The sequence below is a fragment of the Meleagris gallopavo genome, chromosome 2 (assembly GCF_000146605.3).
Source record: "Meleagris gallopavo isolate NT-WF06-2002-E0010 breed Aviagen turkey brand Nicholas breeding stock chromosome 2, Turkey_5.1, whole genome shotgun sequence".
Lineage (NCBI taxonomy): Eukaryota > Metazoa > Chordata > Aves > Galliformes > Phasianidae > Meleagris > Meleagris gallopavo.
The window spans coordinates 76,422,261-76,445,934 of NC_015012.2; the positions used below are offsets into that span (position 1 = coordinate 76,422,261).

The 23,674-nt window shown below is 36.0% G+C and overlaps 1 protein-coding gene across 1 annotated transcript in view; it reads left to right on the forward strand.

Annotated features, from left to right (window-relative positions):
• Positions 1–23,674, forward strand: part of CEP162 (centrosomal protein 162) — a 52,727-nt gene that overhangs the window by 24,528 nt on the left and 4,525 nt on the right. Inside the window, 21 exon segments of the mRNA XM_010707658.3 lie at positions 564–613; positions 1,874–1,941; positions 2,608–2,635; positions 3,007–3,129; positions 3,777–3,968; positions 4,127–4,208; positions 5,094–5,355; positions 6,446–6,662; positions 6,665–6,709; positions 8,405–8,547; positions 9,335–9,565; positions 9,994–10,131; positions 10,967–11,079; positions 11,889–11,994; positions 13,139–13,265; positions 14,187–14,350; positions 14,906–15,013; positions 15,788–16,012; positions 17,354–18,024; positions 18,900–19,041; positions 20,664–20,762. Coding sequence (XP_010705960.2) covers positions 564–613; positions 1,874–1,941; positions 2,608–2,635; positions 3,007–3,129; positions 3,777–3,968; positions 4,127–4,208; positions 5,094–5,355; positions 6,446–6,662; positions 6,665–6,709; positions 8,405–8,547; positions 9,335–9,565; positions 9,994–10,131; positions 10,967–11,079; positions 11,889–11,994; positions 13,139–13,265; positions 14,187–14,350; positions 14,906–15,013; positions 15,788–16,012; positions 17,354–18,024; positions 18,900–19,041; positions 20,664–20,762 — 3,334 coding nt within the window.

Here is a 23,674-nt window from a genome sequence, read left to right on the forward strand (position 1 = left end):
AAGGCATGGCTTGGAGATGGATGAAGGTATACATCTTCAGTACAGCTCAATAGTTATAAGTTGATTTAACCTTCGTAGTACTAAAGTAAATGAATGACAACTCAAGAACTCCAGCAGTTGGAAGGTCAGAGTTCTGGAAAGGGGAAAGAAAGGAGAATGTTTTTTGTTCATTTGTTTTTTGTATTTTGTTCATTGGTTGTTTTTTTGTCGTTTTTTTTTTTTTTTTTTTTGGTTAATACAGATTTACCATGTCAAAGCAAGAAGCAAATCTGATAATTTTTTATCTGAGAATCTGATGTTAGATATCAGAGGGAATGCAGAAAGGAAGTAATTTTTAAAGGGTTGGATTGCTTTATTGGATTGGATTGAAATATGGAGTGTTGTAAAAATATAAATATTTATTTTTAACAACTGCTGACACCTTTCTTACCAGTAATTTAATCTGATGGACAAATTCAAGTTTCTGATACTTCTTAGAATTAGCAATACCAGTAAAGTTTTATAACTTAGATATGCATATATTCTTGTTCTCCAAAAAGAGACGGTATTATTTTGTTTCTTAGAAATGAAAGGAGTGAAAAAGAAGTGGAATCCACACCTGAAGAGAAATGTGGTAATGGTTTCTAAGCTGTTCACTCAAAAAATCTTGCTTTTAAAAAAAATTTATTTTTATCTTTTTTACTGTGTATGCTATTAATTATGAGAGTTTCATTAAACAATAGCAGCAATGCAGTCTGTGGATTAATACTGCTATTCAAATGTGAAGTCTTCATAGCAGGACATCAGAGAAAAACACGCTTTTCATATTATATATGTGAATATATAGTGGGATATAATTTAAAGGTCTGGAAAGGGGAAATGGTACTACAGCCTTTTAGCTTGTGTTGTTTTCAGTGTTGCCTTGTCCTACTATGCAGAGAATAGCTTAGCACTCGCTAGGTTTCAGATTCACAGGATAGGCCAGCATCTTCTGTGAGCCTTTTTCAGTGTGATATGTAAGCCAGCTAGTTCTGTTTCCCTATCTCTCTGCTGCTGTGGGTAAAGCTTATGGTTGATATGAAAGTTAATGTAATTTTCATATTAATGATCTGAATTTATCTAGTTTTTGCATCAGCTTTGCACAGTATGTCTGTGCAGCTGTTTTGCAGATAGGTGAATTTTGGGATTTACTTTAGACTTTTTAAAAAATATATATATATATATATTTTTGAAATGGCTTTTAATATATTGTGAACTATGCCAGAAAGGAAAATAGGAAAAAGGAATAAATCTGTCCATCGAAGATTTACAATAACACCTGGCCCTGATTTTGAAATGGCTCTTAATGTTTGAGGTACTCCGGTGTTTTAGCTGTCAGCTTACATATTTTTGTACACATCTAAGTTTTATCTCTTGTTTAGAGATTCCGATAGAGCTTACTTTTCCTGAATGTTAAGAGGGTTTATTTGTAAATCATAGGAAATCTTTTCTCCTTGGAAGCCTGATTTCTCTGTAGATTGCAAGGAGTCATGGTAGTTACAGCAGAAACGGTACGGCGACTTTGTAGCTTTGCAGCATTTTATCCCAAAGTAGGAGAATATGGTTTGTTTGTTTTTTTTTTTTAAAAAAGGGTCAATTCAGGTAGGGCACAAGGGGACGGAGATGAAGTATATCTGGTCATAAGACAAACTTCCGTTTAATTTGGAGATGTTACATGTGACTTTTTTTTCCTGTAGATTTTGTACCATGCACAGTATCAAAACTGTTTCTCAAAAAGAGTAATAGCAGCAGTAGATGTTCTTAGCCTCGAGACTGGGGAAGGGAAATAGCTTTTCCCATACTGCTCTATCATCCCTGGATATTTCATCTGTTTGATGTTTATTTTACTCTTCAGGCAGCTACAGTGAAGATTTTGAAGAAGAAACAGATGCTAATCCTGCCTTTAAAACTGAAGAAAGTCAGGTAAATCAAAATATGTCAGGAGTTTAAGTGCTCAAGAAAAGTGTAACATAGCAAATGTTTATATTAATTCATGAATCATAAAACTTCTGCAATATTAATATATTAAACTCATATTGTGTGTACTGTCCAAAACAATATTATGGTCATGGGTCTATATTGTTTTATTAAGGATATACACTTCTGTGTGACATGTCACTATAAGCATTAGTTTCCTCAGAGTTGCCTGCTTACTGCTCCTTTGAATTAAGAACTGTATTGAGAGTCCAGAAATAATTAGCTCTGGCTGGAGCCTCAGGATGACTATTGAGGAATCTGTCTCTTGGACCTATTAGAGTGGTGTGCACCAGCAGATGATGCAGACCCCTCAGATCTGTATGGAGAAGCAATTTGGACAGAGAATACAAAATCTACACTGATAGAAGTGAGCCAGGAAGGTGAAAAAAATATTGTTTCATTTATGCAGAGTAGCGTTTAGATCCAGTCACTTCTAAGAGGGCTTTTAGAGTACAGGATGCTGAGAGAGGAGAGTTTTAGCAAAGTGCATATGCTTGAAGCACCGAGAGCAGCTTTAGTTCATAGATTTTGGAGCAGGTTTTGAAGTTTGTCTGGATTTTTTTTTCCTGAAATTCAAAAAGTACTATTGTTTTGTTTGTTTATTTTTCATAGGAACCAAATGCTGGCATGCTGGCTAAAGGTAAAATATAATCTTTAATCAGTGGAAGAATATTAAATTCTACCTTTCTGATACTTTATCTGAACTTACTGTTTTGATATTTAAAGCCTAATATTGCTGTGTTCTACTGGAAATCTGTTGGGCCAGAATGCTCAAAAATAAATCTAATAGCACTTCAAAGTGATAACCAACATTTTAAAAAGTGATAACCAAGTTTTATTTTTCTACTTAGTACTTTTCATGCTGGTATTCAGAGTTATAGCATTAATAGCATTGTAGTTATCTGTGTGGTATTTTTTTGCCCACCTAGAGCATTAAGATAATGTTTTATAGTGTAGATAAACTATAAATAGGAAAATTGTTTTCTGTAACTCTTATCTTCTTGGTTTTAGTTGTACTACTTGATTCACAAGATTCAACTACAGAACTTCAGAAAGCTGCTGAAACATCAGGTGTAGCTCCAAGTGAACATGATCTGCCTCAAGAAGTTAGTGGAATTGAAATGAATGAAGCAGGTAAAGGCTATTTTTGAAAAACAAACAAACAAACAAAAATTTCCTTATTATCTTCATTTGTTTTTAGGTTGTCAGTCATTATGAAGCCCTTGGCTTTTGTTAACTATTTTTGAGAGGAGGAGGAACTGTTTCAGTAAAAAAAATCTGCCTTCTTAGCAGAAACACACCTCTTGACCCTTGATTACTGGAAAATTGCTTTCTGCATTGCATTCTGATTTAAATATAATCTCCTTCGGTTCACTATGGCTAAAATTTTACTTTGTCAATCTTTAACATAACTGTAAAATAAACAGTATATTGAGATTGTACTCAAAGAGATATCCAGAGCATGACATTGTGATAGCTTCTATTAAAATAGTCATTTCACATACCCTATCAATTTTAGAGGGAAAAAAAATACTGGGGGCTGGGGCAGGAAAGGCATGCAAACTGCAGATAAGGCTATTTGGCATTAATAGTCAATAATATCAAGTACTAATTAACTTGATAATTTTTATTTTTATAGTAGCAAAGATTTTTTCTTCTCCCAAAATGGAAAGCACTGTTCTCACTTAATAGTCCAAGCCAGTTACTGAAACAGACTGTGGTGTGTTATTTCCCAATCAGAAAGTCCTATAGTATCTGTTATGAGACTGCATTTTCCACAGGCACTTTGCATGGACAAACTACCAGTGACACTGAAGCCTTACACCGTGCGTATCGTCACATTAATCAGTCTTTGGGAGACACTGATGAGCAAAAAATACGTGATTCTTCAATGGCCATCTCAAAATGCTTAGTGCAAGTTACTTCACAAAATCATGATCTCTGTTCAAAAAACACATCAACTACTGAGTCAGGTAAATACTTCAATGGAAAGCATATTTTTTGCAAGATGTAAAATAAGTGAGCTATTAATATGTTTAATACTTAGATTTATGAAACATATTTAAATGTCCTTTTTACAAATGCATTTTCTAAACTTTTAAAAATGATTTCATTATTTTGAACCAATTAGATTTACCTACTGTGGAAGAATTTATGAGACCTATTAAAGGAGATCCCTATAATGCCAGATGTTTTGATTTGGAACCTGAAAGGTATTTATTTCAGACTTATATTAACTTAAGCTCATTAACTGTTAGTGGAATAAACAGCTTACGAAATAACTTGCCTGTTTTTTCCCCAAGTTAAAGACTGAAATTTCGTTATGCTTTGCATTGGCATTATGATGTTTTACAATGAACTGTAAAATGAATATACAGTTAATTGGTTATGGAGATGTCCAAACTTTATTTAGGCAGTAAGAAGCAATGTTTGCCAAGTCATTTTGGATGAGACTTTCTCAGTCTTGGCAACTGTTACAAATAAGATCTCGGCTGTTAAGGGCCTCTACTCATCAGCCTCTTTCCCTCTATGTGGGTTTCAGCCCACATCCTATCTCAATTCTCCAACTTCTACTGTCTGGGAAAAGATCACATTATCACATTATCTTGCTTACTCTTGTAATTCCTACTAACCTGTGCTCCATAATTCCTTTTGCTTTAGACCAGCTTGTGTGTAGCAAATAACGTAGAGCTCTTGGAGCTGTCAAAAACAGGTTTTGCTTAGCAAATTGGTTCTGGGAACTTAACAAGCAAGTGTACTCTGCAGGAATTACCATTCATTGTTTTACTAGCACTGACTGCATGCTTGCAGATGTTTATCTTACAGCCCAATCTGGTGCCTCTGCAAAAACAGTTATGGCTGGGAAATGTCTCTGTTGAACAAGAGACAGTCTTCTCACAGTGTCTTTTTTGCCTAGTCTTTTTTGTTTTTATAACTAAATCTGCATGGTTGTTCTTAAGAAGAGCCTAGTGATTCTTTCAAGTTTGAGCAGTCTTTACAGATCCTACCTGAAGGGAAAATGGCCTGCTTTTTCCAGAGCGGCAGGAAGGCAAAGGGCAAAAATCTTATACATAAATGACTCTTCCTTTCTCTTGTAGTCCTGTGAAGGTGATAGGCAGCATGGTAAATGAACTTGTCAATCACTTACCCTATAAAGAGCACCAAAATTCAGTTTGGGAGACAAACTTACTTGAAAAATTTAACAGAGAAGACAGCATCTTTCTACAGACAGCTGCAAATGAAGGTAGCTTTCAGAGAATGACTGAGAAAGAAATTCAGACCAGTGAAGTACAACCTGATGTGCTAAGTGAAGACATAATACAAGACTGTCTGCTTTCACAAGGCAGCAAAACTGAGCAGGTAACAAAAAATCTGTTTGATATTATTTTATGTGAAAATACATTCAAAATGTATAAAATTTTAGGTGGCCTATTATTTGGTTATGCACTGATATTTAGGAAGTAAGAATGTTGCTGTTTTTCTTGAAATTTTCATGTTGCTATTTTTAGAGTTATCCACATGCAGTGGAATTTGGGATCTTCACATGAAGAATCTCAGCCTTAAAGCTGCAAAGCTGCTGCAGTTACATCCCCAGCTCAAGCTAGTTCTGATTATGGTCTTCTAACTGAAGGGAACACACACAAGGCTCAGAACTGAGACCATATCTATAGAATGGGTGGTTAGAAATACAATTCAATAAGAGCATAGATTAGACTGATCAAATGTAGGCTTTTAGTCAGACTAACATACTGGCCAGCAACCCTGGCTGGCTTTTCTAATCTTTTCTGTCTGTTTTCTACACTTATTTCTGCCTAATACAAATTAGTTCTCACCTTTACCTAATTTGCAGTACAGAATTTCCACGGTCTCCAAATTCTCTTCTCCCTGCATCCCCTAATTTAAGCCCACACTCCTTTAGGCAGCCCAGGGCATTGAGGAGGGGCTTTGTTTGTTTAGTTCATCCTGGTGGATTTTCTACCAGTGCCAACAGGCTAAACTTTCTCACTTGCTGATCTTAAGAGTCATACACTTAGTTTTTAAATGATGAAGTTTTGGAGGGTTCCTCTGCCTGCTGCTCTTCCTCTCTTCATTGCTGAGTTTCTGTTCACTGTGATTTAATTTTCAGTCAAATAACCTGAAAAATTACCTGTTTTGGCAAGCTAGAGATCCTGTAATAAAATGCAACTTCACAGAACAATCCAACAGAACCAGTGCAAAGTACTTGTATATTTCTGAAGTAGGAAAGCATAATAAATTATTCATAATTTAAAGTTATGCATTTGGCTAAAAATAGTTATTTTCCATTGTTTTGTTTTTGTCCCCTCATACAGCAGTAGTCTTACTGCTGTATAATTCTGGAAACTGGTTCTACGCTTTTCTAATAGTGAAATCTAACTTCAGATCACAGTAGGCCCTAAAACCTGTTCTAAACAGATGTGCTCTATTATAGGTTCTGCAGTCTTGTTGCTTGAAGAATGAAAAATCAGAATCAACAATAACTAAACAAATGTACAAGAATATCAGAAGTACAACACCTTTACATAAAAAGAAGTCTTCATGTGGTCCTCATGGAGTGGTTAGAAGTTCTGGATATGGGAAATCCACTTCATACTCAAAACAGTCCATTCCAGCTACTGAAAGGAAAATACCAAAAGAAACTTTGAAAAAAACATTATGAAATCTAGAAGTCCTGCAGATAGAGCAAAATCTAAAGGTAATTCTATCTTAAGAGGTCTGAATTTTACTTGTAAGAGCCAGAGAGCTTTGCTGTTCATACTTCACATTTATACATGCATATATTTCCATTTTGAAGTGGTGTAGAAGAAATCTAAAACTAAATGTGATTGAGTACTTCTCTATTTTTTCCTCTATTTTTCTCTATATAAACTATCACTATTTTAAGACTTATCTATTGTTCACTAATATGATGAAAACAACAGTAGATGCTGCTGTCCAGTATGTTCAATATATGTACTTATATATTACGTTTCATTACAGTAAATGCAAAGATTTGCTGACATGCTTATGCATGTGATGCTGGATTAATTATTATTCTCAGCTTCTTTCATTTACTTTTTGTTTTTCATTAATACAAAACAAGCACTTTTTAAAATAAAGTCCTCTTTTCTGTTTGTGTCTCTTCTTATACCTTTAAGGAACAGTAAAGTGAGGACAGTGAAAGTCAAATTGCAAGCTGACCATCTTTCACCAAGTCATATTTCCAGTCTGTGAGGCATGGGAAAATAACTTTCCAGATGCCCAGGTTTTAGGACACTTCTGTCTTGTTACGCTTTTGAAAAGTAGTGTTAGAAAAACCATTGTAGGATTATGTTGCCCATCTCAGGGAGATGCTTGAATAGCAGCCATCAAACCAAGGGACCCTTGTTCCTTAAAGCATTGCAGCAGAGCTGGAGAATGAGGCAGATGTGCAAGGAGATGGAGGCAGTGAAAGAGAGACGAGTCCTGCGAAAATGAGGCTACTAAGCCTTACTCAGACATACTCTTTTCTCTGTATCTGTACTATTATCCAAGGCAATTTTTGGTACATTCAGAAGTTACTCGCGACAGGAGGCCCCAGAGGCTAGGAAGAGAATGGCTTTGAAGCACAGAGCTCCCTAACTGCCAGTGCTAAGGAAGCACCTATATGAGGTGTAAGCACTGTAAAAGTTATTTCATCTTGAAAATGATTACTGTTTGCTTCTGTGTAAGATCCTGATGAAGGAGCTCTTAAATTAAACTGTTATAGGCAGAAATAAAATGACAATTGCAGCTAATGTCTATTTTTCAGAAGAAAAATCTTATTTCATGAAGGATTTATTATCCAGCTACTTATCTCAGTTGTTCTTTTGATTTTTGTTTCATTATGTTCTGCATTTTTTGTGGTAGCAGTGTTGTTTTTTTTTTTTTTTCTGTATTGTAGCAATTGGGCAAATCAATACGATAGGAGGATCAGCGTGATAAAAAGGTTCTATAAGGGATGGGAAAGCTGTATCAAAAGATTCCAGCTTCACAGAGAAAAGCTCCACTAGGGAGTGATCTCCAGAAAAAGATCCTTCCCCAGTGGCAGTCAGCCCTAAAATGAGGTCTAAAAAAGGTGGAGCCAGGCTCTACCCCTTTGGGTCACATAGCTGAATTGCCTTCATCTGTGCTCCCAGGGCTGACCTGGTTGTTTCCCCGGGTCAGTGGTTCAGGCCATGACTCAACAGTTCCCGTATACATGTGTAAAGAACTGATGATCTCTTCATTTTCTTTGTCTGATTATACTGAAGTTTCTATATTTAATTTGAAATACAAGTTGTAAAACACTTGAATTGCATGCTTAATGGGTGAATCACGTGAATAGATTTTTATCAAGGACGCTGAATTCTAAACTTAATCTTGTTATATTTTGCTTTTTGCTTAAATGAAGAAGCCTTATTTACTACAAGGACAATAAGATCTGCAGCAAAAGAACAGACTTTTAAGGAGGGTATTAACAGAGATATGTCTGACCAATCAGTTGTTCATAATCTTGGACACCAAGTTGTGGATTCTTGCAGACAGCATCATCATGTAAGTAGTAATTAATGATGTTCCCAATTATAGTGTATACGGATTGGTTTACACACCTGTTTACACACACTTGTCAAGATTCTTAGTAATATTAACAGGATTGAGAAGTGCTGAAATATTTTAATAAAGAGTTCTTCAGTCAAATATTTCTTGTTACTTTTAGAAGTAACATACTTTTAGAATCTGTAAGTTTAAGATTGATTTTTAGTTGTTTGGATAGTTCTACTGCCTTGGTAGTTCTATGTACTTTTAATGCTTATTGATTTCTAAAACAAAATTTTATTGTACAAATGGGCATACTTCTAAGTAAAATTTTTATTAAAAATTACTCTGTTAAGAATCTGAAACGGTACTTCTATTTTTTTTCTACCTGGGTTGCACTGATGATTTAATTTTCACTTCTCCAGGATGACTGAATTTGCAGTGCCATGATGGATTTTCTTTCTTCCTTATTAACTGTATAAAAATGTATTACTGAATGCTTAAGTTGTTACTGCTTTTCTAGAAAATGGATGAGTAACTCCAGTGGCTGTACAATAGCCCTCATATGAGAACTGTTTGTTTCTAGTTTCTTTTGTTTTCCTCACACATATCTAAGAAATTGGAAAGTAACTCATTAAAGGAAAAATATGTAGGATGTTTTGATTTTAGAATGAAGGGATTTTTCTCTTCAGGTGCCTTATATGGTTTCTAAGAGCCAGACAAGCCGGTTAAGTAAAACTGATGAATTTTCTGTAAATAGTCAACTTGATGTTGATGAATGGTTCTCTGAATTTCTCTTTGCTAGGATTTACCAGTTGTTTCTCCTGTCAAAAGTTGTGAGAGGGAACTACGTTTGCTAAGACGAGCACAAATTGCTGAGGAGGACCTGAACAGTGCACGTGATTTGATTCAACAGCTAACCAGCACAGTTTCAGAAAAGGAGAAAGAAATGGAGACAAAGATAGTAGAATTGAAAACACGCTATGAAAAAGAGCTTTCTCAGCTGGGTCAAGAAAACTATGTTCTTCAGAGCAAGGTACTTTATGATTTTGTGTCCCATTAGTATAGGAGGTGAGAAAGGTTGCTTCTGAAAATTAAATGCATCTTACTTCAGATGAGTTGTTAATAAGGAGAAAACCCACACATAGAAACTAATAGTGTATTTACATTTATATTTACAAATATTTACCCACTGCTGCATTTACTGTGATTAGGATGTAACATTTTTTACATTATCCAGAGTTCACTTATCTTTTAATATTATAAGAGTCCTTCAGCAATTTTCCTGTGTTTGTATGTTTGTATTTAAAAGTTTAACATGCTCTTATAGCTGTTTAAAAAAACAAACAAAAAACAAAATGGATAAGAAAGTAATGGATACTAAATGTTGAAAAGTGGGAAAGTACTTTATGTTGGGATACTGTTTGTTAAGTATGTGTCATATTGTCTATTTCCTTCTGAAAGTTGAGAAGTGTGGAAGAGCTGTCTAAGGAGAAGAGATGGATCCATCATACAGCACCAGTTCCTGTCTCTGAAGAAAAACTGTCACAAATAAGAAAAGAAATGGAAGATCAAGAGGTCATTATTCAAGGTTATCAACAGGTATACCACACAGCATATTCTATTTGTGTTCTAGCCTATCTCAGAAAAAAAAGCTATCAAGCAGTTACTTCTATTCCATTGAAAATAGCTGTCTTGTTATCTAAAACATAGATGAAATGTAGGTGTGATGGGTACAGATATGTTGTGCATTTTAAAAGTGTTTTGCATATGTTTAGTTTGAGCTCAACTTTTTGCCCAAAATGTAGTAGAAAACGTGTGGTTTTAAGTATTATTGGAAGCCCAGAGGGTTCTATTTTAAGATGTGAGTTTTTTTCATAGATTTGGAGCAGCTGATTGCAAGGAAAGCTTTTTAGCATGCCTGATTTATAAACTTAGTCAAATGCAGAAATAGATGATGCAAACTTACTGATCCTTTTGAATACTTGCAACTATAAATAAAAATAAAATATGTGAGTTTAACCATTTTCCAGGTGCTGTTCAGCATTTCTTAGTATGGCTTGCGTGCATTGGCTTGTTGGTGCAGCTGTAGGCATTGCAAAGCAGTGACCATCTGTGCTCCCAGATCAGACACGGGAAGATTGAGCTTTGATCTATCAGCACTCATTCACTGTATGCTTTGAGAATACAGCTGAGATAGCTTCACAAAGGAGATGACCCAGGAGGACTAATTATTCAAAGGGAGCAGGCACTTGGAGAAAGTTTTAGAGTTCACTGTAAAATACTTCAGCGTAAAGATATACCTTTTGGAAATTTGATAGTGAGACATTTGGTGTTTCAGAAGGCAGACTGTGCAATTCATAGATTGAACTGGGTAAAACAGTGGTTTATGAAATTTCATTGTTTATGTATGTTAACTTTGTCTATCTCATTTTAGGAAAATGAGAGATTATACAAACAAATGAAAGAGCTGCAAATCCAAAACAAAAAAAATGAGGAACAAATGTTTAAGGAGAATCAATGTTTAATGTCTGAGTTAATAGCCCTAAGGTAGGCTAAATTATACATCTGATGTAGATTTTTCAGCTACTGTTACTATTTTTGTTTATGAAGAGAATCAGTGAAGAGTTTGTTGGATGCATGTTTTGTGGTGATTCTTGGTTTGGTGGGTTTGGTAGGTTTTGTTTTTTTGATAGTAGTTTGACATTGATTATGGATACTTAATTCTTTGTCTTCCTGCTGATCTTGGAGAGTTATGAGAACGTGAGAGCCTTCTGTTTGAGAAATATTCCAATGTTAGAATTCAAATATTTTTGTTCATATCACAATGTTTCATGCATATACTACTCTTGCTCTGCTTTTGTCTCTGCTCAGATGTCAAAATGTTTGGTTGCAATTGAAACATTGACAGTAGATCAGGAATCACAGCAGATCTTGTTAGTTGCAGAACCATTAGATTCACTGCTCTGTAGATCCTGTTAGATTTGTGTCCAGTGTTGCTAATTTTTTCCACTTATTATTAACTGTGTGCATTTCTGGTGTCTTTGCCAAGGAAACATGAATTCCATTGGTGCAGAGAAGGTTTTCTTTCCTTCTTTCATGTAGTTCCAACAAAAAAGTTTGTGCAAGGTTACCAGGTTCCAACTTACAGCTGTTTTGTTTTGTTGTTGTTGTTGTTGTTGTTTTCCTGTTTTGTATAGAGATGTGTCGTGTGGTTGCTTCTTTCTTTGGTTTGAACCTCCACAAATTATAGTATCATCTTGAGCATATTTTGCTTGTTTTTGGTGCCATTGTCACCCCCTTGCATGACACAAGTCACCATATTGCATGACTTATTTCTTCTTTTTTTTTTGTTTTAGAGAAAAGATAGAAAGGACTACTACCCAGTCACAAATTGTGCAGGAATCTGAATCAACCAGAAATCAAAGTTTCACAGAATTGATTTCAGAGCTTCGAGCAGCACGGGTAGGTGTACGCCAAAGCTGTATTTCAAATGTTCAGATTTAGAAAAACACACACACACACACACACACACACACACACACACACACACACACACACCCCAAAAGACAACATATAACCACCATATTGTAGGTATAAATGAAAATAGTTGAACATGCTGAACATGCTGCTCTTTTAAAGTGCTAATTAGTTACCACAGTGGGTTTTGGTTTATTTTTGTGGTGGTATTTTGTTGTTGTTGTTTTGTTCTGTTTTTTAACTGATTAAGTAGATGGTACGGGGAGCTTCAGGACCAGTGGCATTGCTCCTGGTCTGATACAGCTGACTTTGAGCTCTTAAGACTCCAGGAGCTGCCCTAGTTTTAACCTCATACGTGCTGCTGCTACACTTTCCTATCCTTAAGTCCAGCCTGGACAACTTTAACACCAGTGTCTTTGCTCGTAACACAGAAGCACAAGCAGTGCAGATGTCCTTCTCCAATTCAGCAGGTCAGGAGAGGGTTTGCTAGCAGTAACACACATGCATGCACACGTGTAGTCCCACTAGGAGCTAGCACTGGGCCTAGCCTTGGGTGTAGACCCAAGAATGGCTGGGCCCAGAATCTGATGCACATACTCCCTCATCCCAGCTGCTGCTCCCCATAACTGAGGGCCTCAATCTCCAGAGAGTGGCTTTTCTGGACACCTTTTGTCCTACTCACCAGCTACTCAGTCTTGAAGTTTGCTAGTGATCACACATATTCAAACTGAACAGAGAGCACACACAGAAAACATCAAGAAAGAAAATAAATGTAGTAAGATAAGCTGTTGTCAGTACATGTCAACTGTACACACATCCATTTAAACTGCAATCTGTAGTCTTCAAAATAAATAAAGCCATCTACTTTATTGTGCCTCCAAAAAAGCAGATCTGTAGTATTATCTCCTTCTGCAACAGTTATTAAAAACAAAACTTCCTAAAGGTATACCTTTATTTTATAGTGTTTAACTTAAGTTCTGCTGTAGCAAGGCTTGAGAATAATGCCAAAACTAGTATGTGTTCAATACAAACATAATTTAATCATTCTATGGTGAAAAAACACGATCAGCGTTTTTTGTGTGTGTATATTTGTGTTTTTTCTCATATTATTGTTTCCTCTAAAACTCAGAAAGAAGAAACTAAATTACGAGAAGAGGTAAAACGGCTTAAACAAGATAAACAAGCTCTTGAGTTAGACCTGGGGCAAGCTAAGAAAGAGAGAGATCTAGCAAAAGTCCAGATTACATCCACATCAAGTAAAACACCTTTATTTTCTTGAATACTTATGCCTGTTCTTTACTTCACTAGAAAAATATGTGACTAAAACTTGTTACTTTGTATAGTATGACTTAATGAAATGTATCTAATGTATGTATTTGGGGGTTGAAACTAGGTGATCGTTGTGGTCCCTTTCAACCCAGGCCATTCTGTGATCTGGGCCTTTTCCAAATGTTGTTTAAACTTCTAATAAAAACATACAATGAAGGAGAGGCCACTGTATCTTTGGCACTCTACTTTTCTTGTATCCAGCCAAACTCTTTGTTGCTTATTAAGCTTGATTGCTTGCCCATCTCTCAGTGGGCAAAACGATTCCCCTTCTATCTCACCTCTGTTCCTAAGGAAAGATTTACTGTGTTGACTCTTACTCTGCCATTTAGATGTGCTCATTAAATTTTGTTCTATTTTTACCCCAAATTTATGCCTTGTGAATTTTTCCATTTCTAAACTTTTTCCAGATTGCCATCAAGAGGCCCAGAAATTGGACCTTTTTAACTTCCCATATCAAGCATCACACTTGTTACGAGCTGTAAGAGCTCTTCTCAAAATGCTTGATTGCTCAGTGGGAGGAGTACAGTTAATGCATATCAAAGGATACATTCTATATTCTGTCATCCATATTACTGAAAATATACTACAACTGTAGTATAGAATAGTAGATCTCACAGGGATTCTTTTTAAGTACTTTCTGTGGTAAACTGCAAACTATTGACTATTACTGTATATGAGAGAATTATTATTCTCTGATTTTGTTTTCTTTAGTACTGTTGCATTTAGAATCCTGATTTTGCTCTTGTACGAAATGTGCTGAAAATAGTATTCATTATCCAACACATTCAAATATATTGAATTATGTATTATATTTTCAACACATAATTATAAGAGTTTTATTCTTGTAGGTGAGAAGTCTTATGAATTTAAAGTTATGGAAGAATCATACAAACAGGAAATTCTTCATTTAAAAAGGCGGCTTCATTGGTATGCAGAAAATCAAGATCTTCTAGATAAAGATGCAGCCCGTCTTAAAGATGCAAGAGAAGAAATTGAAAAATTGAAACAAGAGGTGATAATATTTAGCTTAACTTAAGGTGCTGGCACTTAATGATTTCTACTGATGAATACAATGTAATTTTGTTCTCCATAATGCTCATGCCTTTTTTAAGAAAAACCGTAACCTTTAAATCAAGTGTGAGTGTCTTTATATTCAAAACAGATATAAATTTATATGCAGTCAGAATTGCAAATGCAAAATGCTTAAACCTGTTCTGCTTGCATTTGATTTATTGATGATTCTTCTGGAAACAAAAATAATATAATTCATAATCTACTTTTGTAGAAATCGTAGAATCATGGAATCATAGAATGGCCTGGGTTGAAAAGGACCTCAAAGATCATCTAGTTTCAATCCCCCTGCTATGTGCAGGGTCACCAGCCAACGGACCAGGCTGCCCAGAGCCACATCCAGCCTAGAGAGCCACATCCAGCCTGAGGCTGGGTATTACCAGTTATTAAGTTGTAAAATACTTCTGTTACTGTGTTCATTTGAAATGTTTACCTCTGTACTACTGGAAAACATCACTGAATGTGTATAATTCATTTTTTCTCATAAATTGGATAGGTCGAGAAGCTCAGAGCTGAAGCTGGAGATCATCAGTGTGTACAACAGAAGAAGCGTTTGAGAGACAGAGCAGCAGATGCTAGAAGAATTCAGGACCTTGAACGACAAGTATGTAATAATATAACTGATTTACTTAACTTATTTCAGATAAGGTCACTTATCCTTATAAAAGCACTATTAAGAGTAAAGCACTGAATGAAGCCCTATGAGAAAGGAACTTTTGTATTATGTAATACTCAACAGAAACAGCTGTAAATGCTCATTTACAAAGGGTTCTCTTGTTGCTGTGTTCTAATAAGCTATTATACCCTTTCAAGATCTGTTAATGTTAAAGTACTGTTCAGTTTCTAGGAAAGGAGCAAAAGGGCAAAAGCACTTGCTTTCTGTTTACCTTCTGGGATTCCCACTGTCTCTGTTCAGTACATTCTTAATTTTCTGACCAGTTTCAGCCATGTTGTTTCAAGAGTAGGAGTTCAAATTCCTGTTATGAAACTTCTCTGAAGCAACTGGAAAAGTAGAGTGAAATGTGGAAGTGTGAATGTTAAGTCTATAAGAAAACCAAATATTTTAGCAGCATTGAAAGCCCTATGCAGCTTAAATGCTTAGAAAGTAAATAAAAGATGCTTGAGTCTGAAGACCAGAGCAATATGATGATGTATAAGGAGTCAGTCAGTAAGTGATGATGAGTCTTAATTGCCTGTAAGCAATAACATACACGGTTAAAAAATCATTGTAACAAAAATTCTCAGGTAAATGCATCTTGATTTGTTGTTCTTCATCAAACTTAATGGATTGTATTTGCTAATGCTCTGTCACTTATTTCAGTTCACTTTTCATTAGAACTTTCTTCTTTTTGACTTCTGTCAATTTTCTTTTTGATAGATCAAGGAAATGGAAGGCATTCTAAAAAGACGTTATCCAAATTCTTTGCCTGCTTTGATTTATGCTGCTGCTAGTGCTGAGAAAACTGATGAACTTTCAGCTAAAACAAACACAATTGATTTTTTGGAAAGAAGAATAAAAAAATTAGAAACAGAACTTGAGGGTAAAGATGATGAAGCTAAAACAAGTCTCCGTGCCATGGAACAGCAATTTCAAAAGATAAAGGTAAAAGTTGGAAGTTTGTTGAGTAGTCTGCACTGCAATTAATGGTTGTAAGGTGGCCGGTCTCTACCAAAGACCAGTGATGAAAACAGAAATCAAAGACTATGCTGAACAAAAAAGCATTTGAAGAATTTATAATCAGAATTTCAGTGGTTTTGGAGCACAGGGTATAAAGAGCATTTAAAATAAAATTGTGCAACCAAGTATTAGAACTGGGAGGACAAGTTCCTGGGCCTAGCTGTACTTGCTGTAGACACAGTAGTGTGGTTTCCTGCCAGCTAAACATTTTAGCTGTAAAACGATATGATAGCAACTCTTTAAGAATTATTTTAGGAAGCACCAAAATCTGGCATTTCACTTCATGGAAAGGTGAAGTGCATGTGTTCTTAGTGAGCAGGAAAGTACAGCACTGATGATCTGTTGTTCCTCCTCTTCTTCATGTGAATCGTAGGATAATAGAGGTTGGAAAAGACAGTGCACTGAGATCACCTAGTCCAACCATTGACCCATCACCACCATGCCCACTAAACCATGTCCTTACGTGCCACATCTACGTGTTTTTTGAATTCTTCCAAGGATAGTGATTCCACCACCTCTATGGACAGTCTGTTCCAATGCCTCATCACTCTGAGAATAAATTTTTCCTAATATCCGATATCCAACCTGAGTAACATGCTATGTTTTCCTTAGAAGCTATCTGGGCTAAGAGTTAGATTTTCCTCAGCTTATTTCAGTGGAAAATTCCGTAGCTCTGAATTGATACTTAACATAATTTAAATAAATACATGAAAGTAGAAGTCTGTCCTGTTAGAATTGAAGATAATTTTAAAAACATGAAGTGCAGTTTTGAGAAATAAGACAATATTTGTAAACGTGGCAAATATAATGGCAGTTTTAACAGAAATAAAGATTTGCTGTACAAAAGTAAAATGCTAATTTGCCTGTCTGAGTCAGTATCATCTGAACAGAACAAAATTACCTAAAAATGAAATAGTTTCTTGTCAATTTAATTTTCATTTCCATAGCAACTGTATTTGTTTTGGGTAGAGGATGAATTCATAGTAAATGTTTTGAGTAATTCTGTTCTGCAGCAGACTTAGGTTTGCTTTGCATATATATATCATATATATGTGTTAGGGTTTTTTTTTTTTAACTCATTAAACTTCACTAATTTTTGTACTGGATGAGTAGTGTTATTAATAATACTTATTTGTATCCTTATAAAATCTTGCTTCAAACTTACAGTAAACATAAAGAACAATAAAAGAGGCTAGTAATGTATAGTTAAGGAAACTGCTTTTTTTTTTTTCCTCCCCCTTTCCCCTTTCCCCATCCCTTCTCCAGATGCAGTATGAGCAAAGACTTGTAGAGCTTGAGCAACTACTTGCTTACAAATGGAAGAGTGAATCGCCAAAACTGAACAGTGATAAAGCCAATTCTGTTGAACTTGAACTGCAGCTTCAGAATCTGAAGAGGACCCATCAGATTACTGTTGAAAACCTCCAGACAGAAATTGAAAACCTCAAGAGTCAAAATTCCCAACTAAAACTCAGAAGTAAAAAGGATAATAAAGACTTACAGTCAACAGATTGGCAAGTGAAACAAGGTAACACAAAAGAGAAGCTGCTGAAACTAAATCAAGAACTGATCACAAAAAATAGGGAAATACAAGACCTTACAAAAACTGTAGAGAAACTTCAAAAAGAAAGGATGGCAATGTTGTCTGATAATAATTTAAGAAATAAAACTGATAATAAGGAAAACTGTCAAGAGATCTTGAAAAAGAATATCGTAGCAACAGAGAAAAGGAATTCCATCAACAGTGAACCCTCTGTAGGCATTTTTAACAATGACAAAATGTACCAGCCGCGTACCTTTTCTGATTCTAATGTCTTGGAAGTTCTACAAGAAAACACACGGTTGAAGGAGGAGCTAGAAAAATTGTCTCTGGAAATGAACCAGCAGAGGGTGAAGTCTCAGGCAACACTGGCTTATTCTGAAAATAATATACGAAGGTAAATGCTCAACGTGTTCGTTTAAAAAACTTGCTTGTTTAGCTGATGGCTGATGAGTCACTATGATCATGCATGTGTGAAGCTACCTTATATTTGGGCAATCTTCTCTGTAAATGTCATTTTTTCTCTTTTGATTTTTCAGAATGGTGTACAGTCACAGTTTTTCATACAGGAAAACCTGTATTAATCCTTTTTATCGGTGCTACAAATTGTCATGGCTCTCAGTAATAAGATTTTGGTATAAATCATTCAATCCTAAATGCTTTGTATAGTATTCATATTTGGTACATATACTGTCCTTCAAACTGGGGCATGCTTTCAATGGAAGTTACTTGACCAACAGTAGAAACTTTACCCTTCACATAGTTTCCATTAGCTCCCTTTCATATTCAAGGTAGAGGTGATAGGCATATTTAGATTACGATCCATTTTATTCTAAAATAAATACCTCAAATAGCACAGCTTAACCACGATTTGAAAGCATCTAATTCTCTCCCTTGATTTTCATAAGAGGACCCTATAAAGACGACTGGTTGAGTTTTCAACATTTTCGCTGCCTCTAGTAAAATGAAACGCATATCCAACAATGTTGGTAGCCCTGCATGTGGCAGGGGAGTTGGAGATTCATGATCCTTGAGGTCCCTTCCAACCCTGGCCATTCTGTGATTCTGTGAATGTAGGTTTCCCTCCCTGTCATTCCTCCAGGGCAGCAAAAGTAATGATGGTGTTATCTCTTGCAAATTTTTATGAAATTTCTAATGCATGCTTGTCCTAACATTTCTTCATATTTTATGTGTTCAAGTAAGAAAATTCACCTCATTTTTGAAGAAATATCTGTAGTTGCTTTATGCATCTAATTTTCTTCTTCTGTCCAGGATACAGGAAGACACAGCAGAATATGTTGCAGCTCTGAAAGCTTCCCATCAAAGAGAAGTAGAGAAAATTCTTTCTCAATACACAAAAGAGCATTCTGCTTCCAAAGTAGCTGAACTCAATGGCAGAATTTCAACACAAGAGGTAAGACACTGTAGATATGTTAATTACACAAAAATATCTGTTAAAATTGTTTTTCTTGCACTGTAGCTTTTATTTTCTTTTCAAGTAGGATGTATATTGTTTCGAAAATAGACCTGTATCACAGCACTCACAGAATTTCCCACTTGTGCCTGATATCCACAGGGACCTCTGGGCCCATCTGGCTCAATTAGGGAAACTCAGAGCAGGATGCTCAGGACCATATCCAGGTGATTTCTGAAGAGCTCTATGGAGGAGACTCCACATCCTCTTGGCCTGTTCTTAGTCACATGCACAGCACAGAAGTGCTTCCTGATGTTGCAAGGGAATATCTTGTGTTTCAGTTTGTTCCATTTGCCTCTTGCCCTGCCATTGGGCACCACTATAGCAGACCCCAACTCCCTCTTCTGTATGCCCTTCCTTTGGGTATAGATAAACTTTTAAGAAATTTCCCCCACCCCAAGCTTCCTCTTCCCCAGCCTGAACTGTCCCAGCTGTCACCTTTTCCTCATAGCAAAAATACTGAAATCCCTTTGTCATCTTTAGTGGACTAAAGAGAAGTCTCTCTAGTCTATCATGCCTTTCTCATACTGGAGAGCCCAGAACAGGACCTAATACTCTAGGTGTGGCTTCACCAGTGTTGAGCAGTGGGGAAGAATCACCTCCTTTCACCTGCTGGTGATACTACTCCTAATGCAGCCCAGCATATACTAGTCACCTTGTGTTTAACTTGGAGTCCACCAGGACTGCATAGCTGCTTTCCAACTGGTTGGCCCCCAGCACCTGGTGCCTGGGGTTGTTCCAGTCCCATGGACAGAACTATTTGTGTTCCTCCATGAAGTGCCCGTTTGGCCCATTTCTTCAGCCTGACCAGATCACTTGGTGAAAGCACAATCATAAACCACTCAGTTTTGTACCACATAAGCAAACTTGTGGAGAATTCTCTGCCTCATTGTCCAAGTCATTGTTGAAGATGTTGAGTGGGATTGGACCCAGTATTAACCCCCAGGTTACCCATATTTACTGGTCTCCTTGGAGGATCCTGTATTCCACCATCACTGCTGCCATTGTTGTTTACCTTCACATCCCCTATGTGTCCCTTCTTGTTTGTGAGTCTGAGACCCATTAGAAAATCTCTCCTAATCAGTTCCTCTCTTGCCTGGATGAGGAAGTCATCGTCAGTGGCCTCCAGGCAGATTCTGGATTGCTTTATGCTGCCTAGCAAATACTGGGGTGACTGAAGCTGTCCATGAGGATCTGAGCCTGCAGTTACATTGTTGCAGTAAAATTTGGGAGAAAATGCACACGTGAATGAAGATAGGAAGTGCTAACAGATTCAGATTGTCTTCAAATGTATGTTTTTGTTTGTTGTTTTTTTTTTTAACTGAGGAGAGTAAATTGAAGAGTGAGACTTGTTTACATGTGTTATTAAAGAACATATATGTATATATAAAAGATGTGTTGTTTAACAACTGAGGTCACCTGAAAGTATTGTTAATATATCTATCACTATCTAACTGCAGCACTACCATACTGATTATTTTTCTGGCACGTTTTTCCTGTATATGTTTTCATATGTTGTCACAAGAATATGTCAATGACAAATATTTTAAATCTTTTTACAGATTTTAATAAAACATCTGCAAGAACAAATCAGTGAACACCAGAGACATCAGGAAGCCCTCCTAGTTTCACAAATGCGAGAGGAATTCCTGCAAAAAGAGGCATGTTTAAATTTAGATTTAGAATACCTGATACTGATGATCGTTTTTGTTCTCACTTTCATTCTTGTAATGAAAATGCCTCAAATTGTATATTATTAAATAAACCTTAGTAGTATCTTTATGAGTATCTCCTGCAGCAATTAGTGTCTGAAAATGCAATGTATGTTTCTATTATAAACAAGAAAACAACACAGTGTACAGAAGGTGGAACTTCAATCTCTCCTTTTTAAAATTAGTTAGAAATATCCAAGATCTTCATGAAAATTGATGAGTAAGGGGAAATATTGGCCACAGGTGGATGGTTAGACTGGATGATCTTGGAGGTCTTTTCCAGCCTTGGTGATTCTATGATTCTAAGTTAGGTCAAGTCATTTGTAACCTCTTCTTTGGAAGCTGTGGTGGGTAGCAAATAGAACACAGGACTTTCTCTTCTTCAAGAGGGTATTTTATTACTGAATTCAAAATTTTTGGTCAGATAAATCCTTTGTTCCCACAAATTGACTTAGCCTATTATCTTCTGGGTCCCTGTATGTTGGTATCTAAGAAATTTGAGGTCTTTCATGAGAAGTTGTAACCATTCTTCTGAAATTGACTTTCTATGTTTTTTGAGAGGTATTCAGTTTTTTCCTGATCTTCTACTACTTCTATTACTATCATATAATATGTAAAAATCACACTTGTTTGTGGTTTCATTTGGAGATTAACATTGTAAAATTCCAGTTTGTGTTTAGCTCAACTTTTTTTTTTGTCTTACTGGCTGCGTTTGTCTGGTGCTGAAGGTACTGAAAAAATTACTTCTCTCACCTCTTCTTCAGGATGACATAGACACCTTGAGCACCATGCCCACGGTTAATTTCCCTTTCTTTTCCTTTGTTTAATGGATGAACACTGCTAATTTTCTCCTCATTTTGACAATACAGCAGTCAACCTGCAAGAGTTGCAGAAAAGGAGAATTATTTTCAATACAGGACTGAGAAAACTTCACATGTTCCATCTTCTTTACTGTTCAAATTTAGAAGAAAGGAAAGAAATTCCAGTATGTTTGTAGTACATTCTTGATATAATTAATCTTTATCTCAAAAAACTCATTCAGTATTGATCTTAGTCATGCAAAATTCCACTTCTTTTGTGAAGCCTTTATAGAAAAGTGAGGGTTTGTAAAGATCTTTCATCAAACAAACTCTGTTGCAAAATAGGCCCAGACTTTGTGATTATATTATGAATGTTATGATACATGTTTTCTTTTGCTACAAATCTTGTTTCATGCCAGTGATTTCAGTGTGTATATATAATGCTTCATCCCAGCAGGATACAGTGGGAATACAGTGAGACAAATGTTATTCCATAGATTTGTTCTCTGCATGTTTGCTTTGAGAATTATTGACGGTACTGGTTAAAAGAGGGTGATCATCATAGCTGAGCTGTATTTTTCAGGTTGAGTTTCAGGTGCTGACATTTAAGAAAATATAATAGAGTGCCTTTGCTATGAAAATCAATGCATGATTATGCAGAAAGTAATGTCAAAGCAAAGTCTAGCTTTCGCCTTCTCACGACTGCTTTGTTTATGCTGCTTTGAAAATACATTTTAAGCATTAAATGGTTCAGTAAATTATGCTGGCAAATGAAAGCAACTAAAACTTCAAATGTAGGAAGTCATGATAGAAATGCCAGCAATTCTGCCTAACACAATTGAGATTCCTTTCTCTAAGAGAGGAGAAACCCTCTCACTTCTGTTCTGAGGTTTGCAGCAAGATTGTTGCATGAATACTAATTGCAAAAATGCTGCTCAGGGATGTTTTCTATAACTGTATACTTCTGCTAACAGCTTGCACATAGAAGAATTCTGTGTTTAACAAATAGCTCTCTTGCTGGCAAAATGCATGGAGCCCATTTATTCTTGAGGGGCATTTTTCCATCATCACATATCTCCTCCATGAATTCTGTATTTAATGATGTGCTGGAAGTCACCCATCAGCTCTTTCCTTCACTAGAACAACTGAGCAGACAAGCAGCAGTGACTCATTTTCAGAGATCCTATGAAAATATTAAGACTTGTGCTCCTCTGACAAATTTAGACGAAAATGGCCTGCAGGATCGAAGCTACTGGAAAAATGGACAGGCAAAAAAAGGAGTAACATAGGCTTTGTTACTGCAGAAATTCAAGCTGAAAAGTGGAAATAATAGTAAGCCATCTTGGAGTCACTTCTGAGTAACAACAGCAGCGTCTTCTCACAGTGCCTCCAGCTGCTTGGATTTGGCAGCAGCGAGCCAAGGACAGCATAATGCTTGATAGAGCTCAGATATTGGATAAAAGGAGCTGAGGTTTATGGTAAAAGACAAAGACAGCAAGGATTTCACTTCAGTTTATTTGCTCATAGTAAGAGTGTGACAAAAAAAACAAAAAACAAAAAAAACAAAAAACATCTTAGGATATTGAATGAAGAAATACCAAGATCCTTAAAATGGGAAAAGAATGAGAATAAACCAATAGAGCTTTACAAGAAAACTTACCTGGATTTCTGGAGGCTTAGGACATCAGTTATAGGCCATTGCTGAGTTGATTTCACCCGCCAGTTATTAGACCGAAGGGTTGGTAACTCTGTGTGTTAGCAGTGTGTCTTTTCTTAAAACATTCTGTAGAAATGAGCTTCACTGATGAGTTTTGTATTTGATCTTCGTCCAGTAAGTGTGAGGAGAAGAGATAGCGTAAGAGCATTGAATCATCATATTTTCTATGAATTTTTGAGTATGTTTAGAAGTACAAAAATTGACTGAATAAGCACTTCTTGATGCATTATGAATGGGATAGGATTTATCAAAGAGGACCAGACTTTCCTATCTTCAGGCCTCTTTGTACAAATGAAAGATCCTAATCTAAGTCCTTGAGCCTTTTCTAAGCTTTTGAATAAAGG